Source organism: Branchiostoma lanceolatum, chromosome 3 (assembly GCF_035083965.1).
Source record: "Branchiostoma lanceolatum isolate klBraLanc5 chromosome 3, klBraLanc5.hap2, whole genome shotgun sequence".
Taxonomy (NCBI): Eukaryota; Metazoa; Chordata; class Leptocardii; order Amphioxiformes; family Branchiostomatidae; genus Branchiostoma; species Branchiostoma lanceolatum.
Window position 1 is genome coordinate 15,707,014 of NC_089724.1, and position 14,240 is coordinate 15,721,253.

Here is a 14,240-nt window from a genome sequence, read left to right on the forward strand (position 1 = left end):
TATAGCTCATAGCCGACTTTGAAAGAAAACAACTCTGCGTATCCATGCTTTCTGGTATGAAGATAGTTCAAATGATGTTTTAGTTCATTACGTTGTGATTATGCATTTCAGAATCTAATTTGCATGATTACTGAGAAACTTTACAAACCCGCTGCGTTCAATGATTGGACCATCCAAACATGTGATATGTTACTGAGAAAGATAGGGACATGTATAGATGCAAAATTATCACAGTGGAGACTTAATTTGCATAATTAAGTTGAAAATACTATTGTTCCATATTTCTAATTAACGGAAACTTTATATTTGTGGCACTTGAATGTTTGGTGAAGGCTAACATAGTAAGATATAAATCATGCAAATGAGGACCTACTTTGCATAATCCTCACGTCGCCGGTGTGTTTTTTAAACACCAATCTTGTTATTTTTTATTCCATGTAAATCATAGACGGACAACTAAAATCTCTACAGACAGCAAGTCCTCCGACAAGGAAGAAAATCAAGAAAAATGACCTCAGCCAAGAATTCTCAACCTTTAGGTCAACAGGCTGGCTCGCTTACCACTACTGGACCACAAAGTACTGAACATTCACAAAACACGTAAAATATTTTGCTAAACACTCCAAACGGTTTTTTTCCATTGATTGATCTGAATACTTACAGATGGTCCTTTGTAACCGACAGCCGGCACATTGTCCTCCTCACTGCTGGCGTGTGCAGCTGTATTTTGAACAGGTGGACTGCCGGACACATGCATGCCATTGGCTGACACCTTGTCCAATGAGGTGCAAGAGCTGGCTCTTGAACTGGAGCTCAGCTCTTTTCCCTCATTCTGGCTGGCTTCGATAGCCTCCAGTTTTCTATAATCAGACAATAATGCATTATTTAGTGTAGATATTAAAACTGGGAAAAGATACAGGTAAAGCTAACATGATTATTGAATATTGGCAGAAATGAGTGTTTTGAACTGGAAATGACATTCAAGTTGTTTGTGTGATATTCAGGTAATTAGCAAATTGAGATTGACATGACAAATATACATTTTTGATATAAATATTAGCATGTATAGTGAATAACAAAATAAAAATTACAAGAAAACACAAAGGCTACTCTTATATACTATATACACCATCATGATACATGTAGATTATTTCTAAGGCTGTGTATAAAAACTTACTTCTTTGCCTGTTGCAGTTGCCTTGTCAGATCCTGAACAAAAACAATTCAACTTGAATTAAGCTTATCTTCCTATGCGATCACAGATCTTAAATACATCACACCTGCTGACTGCTAAACTTAAGAAGAAGACAAGGTAGAAAAATCTACAACATTGAATTTGGTGTATGGTGTTAAAAGTGCTCAAAACTCTGTTATCTGCATGGCTGTATGAACTAATACTAAGGAAGCAATTTTTCTATTCCTTTCCAATTCTGTATTAGACCATAGTCTGCAATGTACTACCAGTGTTGACCTATGACCTGAACTATGACCTAACTTGACCCTTGACCTACCTTGACCCCCTGCTGATGCTTTCTCTTCAGAGTCTTGATCTCATCTTTCTGGTCTTCAATCTGGATAGTCAGCTGTTCAACTAAAGAAATACACACTCATGGTAAATATACAGTCACTGACGGAAGGTAGTGGATTCTATCTTGTGTATTTCATTACCTGGATGTCTAACCTTCATCTATGTATCAAGGCAAATATATGTCAGGGTAGAGTTTGCAATCTGATTGCGATCAGAGTCTTTATCAACAGAGATTGTGAACAGGATCTCTGCCAGTACAATCGGCAATACTACCAGTAGAGATCTCGGTTGGAGTCTGTAAATTTTAAGATATTCGCTTCAAAGACAATTGGAACTTACCAGCTCTTGATTTTTCTGACAACCGATGTGTCAGGAGTTCCGCTTCCCTTGAACGTAAATCTTTCTCTTCGGCCAACTCCTTGCTCTGTTGAAAACACATATTACATGTGTTGTACTTAATTTGTGTATTCCTTTTGAGCATGCAATCATTCCAATCTTAAGAGCAATCATTCCAATGTAAGCATCAACCAAGCCTAAGGCTTTTAACCACAACTGATCTCAAGCCAAGGATTTGTTTCCTTACATCTACCAAGTAAAGCAGCATAACAACATGTCTGAACATGTACTTTTTGAAGCCAACGTAAAAGACAATACTCTTTCATCCATGTCTTTTTGCGGTTTTTAGAAACAAACCACAAAAAAACCACATAAGACAAGAATGGGGAGACCTTACCAATTTGTCTTTTTCAGTCTTCAACTCTTCCAGGGTCTGTCTCAGACGTTTCAACTCAGATGTTAGACTGTCGACCTGCAACACACAAGATCCCATCAGCAACAACAATATCACAAGATACAGTAGAGCTAGGATGACAGATAGAGAGAGAAAAGGAAGAAAGAACAACTAGAAGTTCCTACCTCTCGATCAAGCTTGGTAAAGCCAAGATGAGAGATTAGAGAAAGAAGAGAAGCAAGAAGTCAAACAAGCAGCACTACAAATTCTGACTGTCTCCTATTGTCATGAAAATAATTTAGGCTTCAATTAGTGAATTTCATGAAGGATATCTGAACGCTCTTTAAGTTTTGCCTGATTTTGAAAAACATATTAAAAATGTAATTCCTCTCCAGAGAAAATACAGAAAATTGGATGATACAACATGTGGTAGCCTTGAGTGTACTTGTAGAAGTGATACCTATGAGGTAGCCATGAGTGTAAAGCTGTAGCTGGAAAGGTGACATCACTAGTGAGGTAGCCTTGAGCGTGGTTGCAATTGTGGTGATACTAGGCTACCACACTAGTGTGACTTTCAATACTTATTGAATCAGGAATAAAAGACATAAATACATTGCTGTGATACCATGTTTTGTCTCTACTGACAGTAAACACAAACAAATAAAGACTCCGTACACAGAGTCAACAGTTATTCACACACATGTACACACAAACAAAGACTCCATACACAGAGTCAACAGTTATTCACACACATGTACACTCCATACCTTTGCCTGTAGTGTGTTGTTCTCTGTGGTCAGCTGTGTGTTCTTTGCTGTGAGTTTTTCGGTGAAGATGAGGAGCTCCTGTTCTCGAGCCCTGCTGGTGGTCACTGTGGTCTCCTGGTCAGACAGGGTTGACCGCAGCTCCCTGACCTGTTCCTGAAACTGACCCTTCTCTTGCTTTGTACTGTGTGGAGAGAGGGGGGGGGGGGGAGGGGGGGGGACGATGCAAAGTAATCAATAGTTTATATAAATATATGCCTTGAAGCAGGATAAGCAGCTACATATGCAGGTTAGTGCAGGTACAATTGGAGCTGTGCAGGTATTTCTAATGTCCACCTGGACCTAATCTGTATTGGTTCATAATAAAACCAGCCTGGGACCTTTGATCTGACTTCCTGTCAGTGTCCCTGACGTGCCTAGCATGTGGAAACTAAACTATTACATTGAAAACCAACAGACACACTGGAAACAAATCCTCTGTGCATGGAGATAAAGACAGGTGTACATGACAGGTGCATGTGTCCTCACCTGTCCAGCTGTTTCTGTAGCTCCTCCAGCTGGCGCATCCTCTCCTGTAGGCCGATGTTGTCCGACTTCTGCTGGCCCAGGGCGTCCTTGTACTGTCTGACCATCCCCTCCGTCTTCTGTCTCTCCTCTTCATAACAGGCAACCTGGAGATCAACAAGACTACTTACTGTCTGCAACAACTTCAATTCAGAAAATCCATTTTTATGGTACATGTAATTACAAAATGCACTTAGCCACCCTCCGCAATAGTCACTTTCATGCTCCTAACGTACAACTGTACCACTTAAAACCCAGGACTGTGTAACTCCAACTTAACTTCTTCAATTACAATAAAGGTTTCACCACTTTCTGACAGCTATAAACACACATGCAGCCGTTTACTCTTATAGGGTACCCACTAGGAGGAATTAAAGACCTTAACAAGTGGTACATGTTTTCTGTTATGTTAATACAAACCTTAGTTTTGAGTGAGTTGTTCTCTGACAGCTGTCCCTTGTACTTCTGCTTCAGTGCATCCAGCTCCTTCTTAAGGTTCTCAAGCATCTGAAGGAGAAGATCAAAAATCTTTATACTTAAGTTTCCTTGATTTCATGGTGAATCAGCAAAATCAGGCCCAAATCATGCTATAGGTATGATAGGTAAAAAGCATAATTTTTCATTGCTAGTACATGTACTATTGCTCAGATTACCTGTAGCTACATACAACATTAAAAAAGTTTGTCTAGTTCAAGTTTCCGAGGTATTTTTAGAATCAGTTTTCTATCATACATCACTGCTACAAAGTGTCGTGACCTCTGACCTCTTTCTCCTCCGACCTCTGGTGTTCTTGCATCATCAGTTGGGTCTCCTTCTCCTTCAGCTGTTTGTCTAGAGAGACAGACTTCACTTCTTCAGACTCCTGGAGGGGTTGAAAACATAAGATAACACATGAATGAACAGGTTATTCAATTAACCAAAATATCTTACAGCCACATACAATGGCTCTGCCATTTGAGGGATCGAATTGCAGTTTGACACACAACGTGAACTGCCAATACTTAGTTATCGAGAATTTCATTAGTGGTGGCCGTGTATGTTTGTGTGTGTGGTCGTGAATATCAATGAGCTATTATGCAAATAAGACCACCCCAGACCACAAGAATGGAACATATTTCAAATCTCACCAACTTTTACTACTGATATGTAAATAGTGACAAGAAATATGATAATAAAATGGACAACCTGATAAAAAGATACTCTAGAATATGAAAAAATAGAATCAAGAAGAGGAAAGGACGACAAGGGAGATGTACAAGGGCAAAACAGAGCGGACTCAAACCTTGAACAACTTAAGCATAGTCTCATAGTTGTCAGTTATCTGTTCAACCTGGTCCTAAATTCCCACAGAGGAAAAACAGAAAGAAAAAAACAGCATGGAAATGTGACATGAATGAAAAGAAAAGAAGAAAAAGTAGTTTTATGTAGGGATAACTAATGTCATTCTACAAGGGAAAGGAGCAGAACAAATAACACATGTAGGAAAACATGTCAGGCAGTGTCTCAGATATTAAGAAGCTTATGCCTTTTCCTTCTGTAAAGACTATAATTACAGCATAGACACTTTAAAATCACACACAGAATACAACTACATTCTCTTGCAGTAGGTAGGACAGTAAACATTAACTAGACATCAAAAACATTCTGCAGACATCTGCACAATGTACAAATCTAAAAGTTAGGAATGTTTTTAATGTCACACAGTGCCCTCTAGCAGTTTATCTTAGTATTGCAACAAGCTCACTGTACCTGGTATGTTTTGATCATTTCCTGGCAGTTTCTTCGGATCTGTGCAGACTCCTCTTTGGCTTCTTTCAGTTTCAGTCGCATCTTCTCAAGCTCGGTCTTTGTATCCTGGTAGACAAGAAAACAAACAATGAAAGATTTGAAAGTCCTTTTTTTTTCAGCTACATTTATTTGTTTGTTAAATCCGCTGCTACAGTACAGCCCACGAAATTCGCATCAAGTTTCGGCAAACGCTTCGCGAAAGCGTGCGTCAGGTTTCGCGAAAGCGTGCGTTAGGTTTCGCGAAAGAGTTCGTACGGTTTCGCGAAAGGGTGCGTACGGTTTCGCGAAAGAGTGAGTATGGTTTCGCGAAAGTGTGCGTTACCTTTCGCGAAAGAGTGCGGTAGGTTTCGCGAAAGACCGCGAAAGGTTCAGCAGAGGTGATCTGGACTTTCGCGAAAGGTGCGAAACTCTTCCGGGTTCCCGCGAAACGCCGCTCCGAAACATTTCTGCGGAAGAAATCTTCCGCCAGATATTGTCGTTAATGAGCAGTTTTTGCATTCGTCAATTAACATAACACTTGTTTGTCCTTATTTTCATCTACTTGTCGATAATATGTAGATAACGTGGGGGCTGGTCAACGCGGCGGGTGTACAACTCGGCACTATGGCCGAGATCGCTTGGCGTCAGGCCGTGCGGTCCCAAATCATGAACAATTTCAAACTAATTAGAGAATGTTAGTTTATGGATGCCTGTGTATGATTATTGAGAGAATGTTAGGTAAACATCGGCGTAAAAAGTGCGTCAGACATTCTGTCGAACTTATAATCGGACACCGAACTCCGGAACAACGCAACTGGAAGGTCAATGACCCGCAGCTAGACAACATTTATCCTTGATTCATGCCTTGATTCATGTAAGACGGACACGTAATCGGCTGTATTTTTTACCTTCTAGAACACTCGTGAATGGTATTGTGTGCTAATCATTTGAGTGCTATTGACCCCCGAAAAAGATGAGCAAGGTTACGATGCATCGATGGTGCTAACGGAAATAAGGGATTTGTCGGAGTTTGTTGGGCGGTTTTTCGTTTTGCCCGCACGTTAATAATAAGTTCTCACGCCTTTGGCAGTTGATTGACAGCCGCGGGTTCCTTTGTGGTACCTTTGTGGGACATGCCGCCAGACGGGGAGGTCCAATCATCAATAAGTGTAGAATGAATGAAATTACGGAAAATTGTCCTCTATTCTTGGACGCCTGAGAAAAACCCTAAGTTACCGAGCGAGCAATGTGATAATTTCGCTCAAAACCTCTGTTTTAAGGCTAATTTCGCCGTTCTGAGGCCTCGAGCATCATGACTGCGTACATTTCTATGGAATACTTGATAAGAAAATGAAAAAGTACACTCAGGTATGAATGCATATGAAATAAGTAACTTATCAATTCGAGTTGTTACGAACGGACCATGTATGTTGTTACCACTAGAGCCGTATTCATACCTTATGTGTATTTGGAAGTTTTCAACAACAAAAGGGTTATTTGCGATGAGAAGCCTAACTTACAGAGACCTCCTTGCAGAGACTTCAACATTGCCCAAATAGTACAAGGTGATTTTATATTCTTGTGATATCTGTTACTTGATTGTTCTTTGGTGGTAATGAAATAAGGAGTTACGACGGGCAAGATCATTTGCCGACAAACACGGTGACGATTTTTCTAACATGCCACCCTGATCACTCCGTAGCGTGTGTGGCTCGTCACACGTGTGAATCAAACCGTCATCTTTCTTCTACGTGTTCTGAAATTGAAACCAAAGCCCGCATTTTGGTTTCTCAGTGGTGATAATATCCAAAGAAAGGAGCCGTTGGACGTCAAAAGTTCTAAGGTAGGTGAATTGTGAAGAAAGGATGTTCCAGACGCAGCAGGATATAACGAAAAGGACGTGGTTAAATTATAATTCCTGTATCTATCTATTTTTCGATATTGCATTTTACATAGTAAAATCAAGGAGGTTAAAATGTAGGTAATGAGAAAAAGGACGATAGCTGGCTCAACGACTGAGGTTACGGGACTGAACGCTTCCAGTAATTACATGATAAAACTACAACTACAAAATAAGAGTTTCGTCAACAATTTTTTTCATTCGCTAGCCTCGTTTGAATTATGAGAATTTCGATTTTCTCCTTTTGTAATTTTTTTTTTACAAACCTACCGTTTTTCCGAGGTGGGTACTGTACTTCCGTGGTCCACGTCGGAGACAGCTCAATGAGTGACTTACCTTTTCTTTTCCTGTTAACCTTGCATTTTACTGTATCTTATTGAACCGTTCGTTTGTATGCTGGGTAATACTAGTATATGGATTCAAGAAGGAGTTGCTAAGAAGGAAAACAGTGCGACTGGAAGTAATGTCAAAGTTTGTACCGCCGAATTGAAGGAGAAAGACGAAACAATTAAAAAAATCGACTGTTACTTTCTGCTATGACCCATGCCCCAGATATCATACGCGTGTTGCAATGAAAGGCTTCTCGCCTTTCCTCCATATAGAATGTATTAGTTGTATACATTTCTTCCAACATTTAATTACGTTAGTTCTTCAGTGTATTTTATTATTGAAAGAGAAGTTCTGGCACAACTTGCCGTGTTAGCTTTGAAAACTGATACCGAACACAACCTGAGTTAGTATACGTAGAAGGTTAGTACAACTGTACTTGAAAAGTTTGAACAAACGAAACGTCGTCAATATAAGGAGTTAATAGGGGAAATGTTTCCTGCCCTCCTTGGTCAGCACGTGAAGAACGGCACGGAAAGCTCGTCCTCCGACAATCAACGTAGACCTGCTTTTAAATAAGGAAAGGTAAGTTCCCAGGTGCTGATAATGAATAGATGAATAATTTTACAGTATACATGATACTAGTAGTATGCACTAAGTTTTAGCTCAAGGATTCAAATGCGAAATGTCAAGAAAAAATAACCATCGTAAAGAAAAAGCACGAATATATTTGATTGATATTTAGCGGCTTTCACTACCCGACGGCAACGTTTTAAAGCACTTTAGTGAAATGTACATATCAACAAAAGGTATCGAACATACACATACTGCAATGTATAAGCTACCAGCTGACAATAGTATATAACAAGTTAAGCCTACGGCTCAAGTAAGTGAAAAATGTAATGTTGGTTGTAACAAACGTACAACTAATCGTTTAGTTCATGAAACTAATTATAACTTCTAGTTACATATACTATTAGATAGAATAGAGACCGTAATTGAAAAGTCAGAACTGACGAAAGGTCGTCAATATAAGGAGTAAATAGGGGAGATGTCTCCTGTCCTCCTTGGTCAGCACGTGAAGAACGGCAAGCCACGCACGGGAAGCTCATCCTCTGACAATCAACGTAAACCTGCTTTTGAATAAGGAAAGGTAAGTTACCAGGTGCTAATAACGAATAAATTGATAATTTTATTGTATGCGTGATAGTATGCACTAAGTTTTAGCCCAAGGATTCAAATGCAATGAAAAAATAACCATCGAAAAAAGCACGAACCTACGAACCTATTTCACGGCTCAAGTTACAAATGTTATGTTGGTTGTAACAAACACACAACTAATTGTTAAGTTCATGGAACTAATTATAACTTGTAGTTAACATATAGATAAGATAGAGACCGGACACAACCCCGGCGAGGTTGTGTGCCCGTTATCGTGAGAATTCCCTGCACAACAAGTTTGCTACATTCAAATAGCACTGGACGGCGTCCATCCGCCAACCGCCTTTGATCCAGCTCTACGTCAGTGTTGCAAAGAAGCGCTAATCAATCACTTTTGACAGCGCCGCGCCGGCCTGTCTGTGGCGGAAAGATCTCCCCAGTTGCATATAAGAATTTGATATCAGGATAAACTACATGTAACATTACTACCGGAATCTATTCTAACAAACGCACGGATTCAAGTTTATTTTGTTGGTATCAGATTTTCTAAACGACAGTTTATCTGCACTGCTTGTGGGGATGTAGTCAATTCTGTGATGTTTTCCCAATAATTATGTCAACACGAAAAATGTATCCGTCGTCTTGCCTCCTCGTAAGCAAATGTTACATTCAGTTTGTCATGGCACCATACATTATGAAAGAAAATTAAGCATTTCCCATAATTTTCTTGCGGTAAAATCTATGAAAAATAGTTAGTACGGACATGTGTTGCGTTTTGTCAAGATATTGAAGTCAGTTTTAGCATTGAATTTGTCTACAGCGCGGTCCTTCCGTACATTTTCACTCTGGCTTGTTTATCAGTTTATAGGAAACGTAAACAAATCGGGCGTGATATTTTCTCCGCCCACCGCGCGGGCGGTCTGCATATGAAAAGCGACGTATTACGCGTAAACCCGGTCTTTCGCAGGGGGCTTCTGCGAAAGTATCGCAAGCTTTCGCGAAACTCTATGCGGAAGGCTCCAGGAGTTTCGCAGAATCTGCGAAAGGGCCTGCAAATGATTGCTGGGCGTTTCGCGAAAGACTGCGGCCCGCTTCGCGAAAGACTGCGGCACGTTTCGCGAAAGACTGTGTCACGTTTCGCGAAAGACTGCGGCACGTTTCGCGAAAGACTGTGTCACGTTTCGCGAAAGACTGCGGCACGTTTCGCGAAAGACGGCGGCACGTTTCGCGAAAGACGGCGGCACATTTCGCGAAAGACTGCGGCACGTTTCGCGAAACTTGATGCGTATTTCGTGGGCTGTACTGTATCTTTTAGTCTAAAAATTGTCAAAAATCTGCAAATCATCTCTTTTAGCTACTATACAAAAAGAGGTAGTAAAGCTGCTAGCTTTCCAGTGACTAGTGACTACTCAACTATTACACCTCTGCTATTTTTAAAATGCTGAGGCATTACTAATATTTGTAGTTCATTGTCGATCTAACCCTTCGAATGTTAACTCCACACCTCCAACTTTGTTCTATTTCAGTGATGTCACAGCATATTGATAGGATAACGAAGTACTTTATTTCTCTTACCTTATGAGCTTCAGTCTCTGTTTTCAGCTTGTTCTGTGACCACCTGACTTTGATGATGTGTGAGTTCATCTCCTCCTTCAGTTTGTCCATTTCCTTGTTCCTGGCTGATACTTCAGACTCCTGAAAAAAAGGCACCAAAATTTTTTCAAAGTTTATCAAATATTGGTTAATACAAAAATCATGGAAATGTATGTACTGTTTATTCAAAGAGATAGTACTATTCATAAAACATACTTAGAACAGTACAACCAAAAAGACTGCATGCTATGGAATCTTCAGTCTTTATTAATTACGTTATACACGTCAATAGGGATATTTTCTCTGGTTTCATGTTTCATATGTCAATCTCATCTCAATATCCAATATAAATGCAAAAAACAATGAAACATGTATTTCGCATACTCTGCTAGTAAATTCTTGACGGAAAATCATAAAAATTACATTTTCTTTTCTTCAGGGAAAAGAAAAACTGATTATAAATCTGACCTTGTTGTCTGCCTGTTGCCTAACTTTCTGGCTCTCTTTGTGAAACTGTTTCAGCCGGCCAACAAGACCCTCTCTCTCCCTCAGGGCATCCTTCAGTCTCCTGTCAAGGGTCTCGTTTACCTGGAAAAACATCACAGGTAGTTAAATACCCTATTCTTCACCAGGTAACAATACATCACACAGTCGGATACAACTCCCATTCTCTCTTGTTCACCTGTGAAAATATCACGTACAGTTGGGCAAATCACTACTTCTTATTACTACATGTACATGTAGTACAATCGGACAGTCCGACTGATTGGACCTCTGGACACTTGACTGACTTGCCCTTTAGATACTTGAAGGTAAATGCCATTTACTTGAGGGAATCACTTACTTCAACAATGATTTCAGCATTTGCTTACAATGTTAGACATAGGGCTGACAATTGCTATGTTGTAATGTTCACCTATTTTTCATAGTTATTCCCAAAGCTGGTTCCCAGATTTAAGGGTCTTTTCCACAAACTGGTAGGAGCAAAAGGAATCACTATACCCTGTGTGTAGCAGACCAGGTGAATCACATGCAAATACCATACAGTTAAGCAAATCACCCACATTAACCTACAGACATTACACTGTTAGGCAAATCAGTCGTTCACCTGCTAACATCAATAAGTTAGGCAATTCACTTGAACTAAATGTATGGCTGTTTGGTCCCACTTCACCTTAACAGCAAACATTGCTATTTGCTTAGCTGTCGCAGACAAGGAGATACGTTTCAGCACAAGTGACTTCAAGCGGTCAGATTGTGCAACTGGATTTGTTTAGGATTTGGCAAGAAAACCAGAAACTTTTTAGAGCAGTGTGGTAAGCGTACTGTGAAAAATTCAAAAGAAATGTGGAATACATAGGCATAAATTATTTGCCTAGTTGCTTGTCAAAAGGTCCTTGATAATTGACATAGAACAGACTGCACAGTGTAGCACAACTGTCTTTTTAACCTATATTCAAGACAGCATTTTAGTAGCATGTGTTTGGACAAACCAGGCTTCTTAGTAATGGGTCTAAACAGACCAGTCAGGTTCCAACATTTCCCTCAGGGGTAAATGTAAAGGGCTTAGGCTTAAAATCTATTTTAAAGAATAGGTACACTAGTGCACCTTACCTAAAGGTGTGTGCACATCATACAATGAAGTAGAATGTCAGCAAAACCTAAAGACAAATCTTACTTCCCCTCTTCAGAGCTAAATAACAGCAAAATGTTGAACAGGTAATACACCATAATCTTTTTTCCTGATACATACTAGAGTACAATATTGGTGCCTTCACATACAATATACATATTCTACACAAATATCTAGGTGCACCAGTGCACCCACAATCAAAAATTAAGGTGTACAGCTCCAACTTTGGGTGCACAAAAGTGCATGACATTATATGCCCAGTATTTAGAGCCCTGACAAGGATTGCAGGTAGTGTACATGTACAAGCAAAACTTGCAGTGTCAATGTCACGTGTAAAATAGAACAAAATCTCACCTTAGTCAGGTCCAGTAGTTGACTTTCACTCTTTGCATACTTGATGACCATGGACTCTTTGTCCCTTACACTGTCTTCATACAGCTGCTGTGTCTGTGAAACATGTACAACATTAATGCTTTAGAACATGTTGTAAATACCCAACAACTTAACAGCATAAAAAAAACCCAGAATGGAACATTATGTGCATACACAATAGAGATTTTGCGTAGTCTTGAAGTTTGCAGTTGAAACAATACTGTAGCACAAAAACAAATATATTCTTTAACAGTGTAATGATTTCATGGTGGAGAGGCAAACATTCAGTACTATCAAAGTTTACTTCATGTGTAAAACTTGGATCATCCTCAAAAACAGATAAATTATCTCATAACAGATCATCCTCATACACAGATTACCTTGGCTACTTTAGCTCCCATCTCCCTCTGTAGTGTAGTGATGGCCCTCTTGGCTGCAGCATCATGGGAACCCAGCTTTTCTTTCAACACGGACACTTCTTTCTGGTGTTCTAAGACGCTTGCCTCCAGCTGGAAGAAAGATGTTCCATTTTAACGACATCTTAGCTGCTACAGATACCTTCTTTGAATGCAAGGTGGGAGTATACCACTTTCAAAACAAGTATTTACATAAATCTAAAGGGTAAACAGCTACCTACAATAAGTTAAAGTTGTATGAAAGATGGTAGAAACCATATCAATATTTCTGCACTCATGATAAAAATTGTTTCTCAACTTTCATATGCAGTTTACCAAGAAGTTTCTATAGCTTCTCAATCATCTTCCTGCTGCTGAACTTCATGCTGAATACATGACTGGTACCAAGATGGTACCTCAGCAGGAGGAAGGTTAAAGACAAACCATCACTATATTTTTGAGCATTACCACAAAGACATATTTTCAAAACAGATCCTTATTTTGGCAAGACTACCTTTTTGTGAATTAGGAGATGATAGCAGATTGTTCAAACTTCATCCCAACAAAACAGACTACTTATTACTTTACTATCTAGCAACTCAGAAAAAGAATGACAAATTCTATGGTACCTGTCTTATCCTGGTTGCATGGACTTCGCTGGTTGCACATGACTGTAACCTCTGTAGGTCTACCTTAAGGGTATCTCTCTCCTGTACCACTGTCTTCATCTCTGCCTTAAGAACGTCCTTCTCTTCACTTAAGATGGACAGCTTCCCTGTCTTGGCTTGCAGATCCTCAGACAGGCTGGATAACAAAATTGTGATGCAAAGACTGAATATAAGAAATGTTCAAGTTGTTTCAAAATTTCGGACAAAGCAAATATCTGACAATAAAATAAGTAGTGAAAAAAAAAGTAAGAAACAAGACCACAAAAATATTTAGGATGACATTGTAAAATACAAATTCAGTAGATCTACTAGTATCTACTGTACCATGATTTACAGTATATATGAATACCTACTGTATTTGTATGTCCCTCACAATCATATGGTCAAATATCAAGAGGACAAATACATGTTGAAATTATGAATTTCAATGTGTATTCTTCTCTCTTTAACTTTAACAATAAACAAAATTCCCCCTGCTTTCACATTTAGAAACAATGTACAGCATTGAAAGCAAACAATTGCCATTATAGAATATAATTGCATAATACTTTGATACTGTAACTGTATATGTATGTCCAACTTTACACAGATCTAACTTTTTCCTTTCCATATGGTTTCCACTTTTGAAACATAAAAATGTCATTTGGGATTTAGAGATTGACCAAATGTTTGCACTGCATAGAAGCTATTTCAATTTATTGATATAGGGTATCGATCAGGGTCAGAATGAATAAAGAAAGTTGTGACCCTGGACTACTCACTAAGCTCCAGGAGCTTTTAACGTATCATATTTCATCACAGACACAATAATCTTGTTAAAAGCTTTCCATTGGGGGAA

The 14,240-nt window shown here is 39.3% G+C and overlaps 1 protein-coding gene across 2 annotated transcripts in view; it reads right to left on the minus strand.

Moving 5' to 3' along the window:
- The window catches only part of LOC136430573 (coiled-coil domain-containing protein 186-like), a 28,546-nt gene that overhangs the window by 10,683 nt on the left and 3,623 nt on the right, over positions 1 to 14,240 (minus strand). For both annotated transcript variants that reach the window (XM_066421305.1, XM_066421304.1), the window contains exons 3-17: positions 13,364 to 13,538; positions 12,720 to 12,848; positions 12,322 to 12,414; positions 10,803 to 10,922; positions 10,317 to 10,436; positions 5,336 to 5,440; positions 4,350 to 4,448; positions 4,007 to 4,093; positions 3,551 to 3,693; positions 3,026 to 3,206; positions 2,262 to 2,336; positions 1,868 to 1,952; positions 1,512 to 1,591; positions 1,178 to 1,209; positions 662 to 860 (exon numbers count right to left, since the gene is read on the minus strand). In XM_066421305.1, the coding sequence (XP_066277402.1) occupies positions 662 to 860; positions 1,178 to 1,209; positions 1,512 to 1,591; positions 1,868 to 1,952; positions 2,262 to 2,336; positions 3,026 to 3,206; positions 3,551 to 3,693; positions 4,007 to 4,093; positions 4,350 to 4,448; positions 5,336 to 5,440; positions 10,317 to 10,436; positions 10,803 to 10,922; positions 12,322 to 12,414; positions 12,720 to 12,848; positions 13,364 to 13,538 (1,723 nt within the window). The remainder of the gene's footprint in view (positions 1 to 661; positions 861 to 1,177; positions 1,210 to 1,511; positions 1,592 to 1,867; positions 1,953 to 2,261; positions 2,337 to 3,025; positions 3,207 to 3,550; positions 3,694 to 4,006; positions 4,094 to 4,349; positions 4,449 to 5,335; positions 5,441 to 10,316; positions 10,437 to 10,802; positions 10,923 to 12,321; positions 12,415 to 12,719; positions 12,849 to 13,363; positions 13,539 to 14,240) is intronic.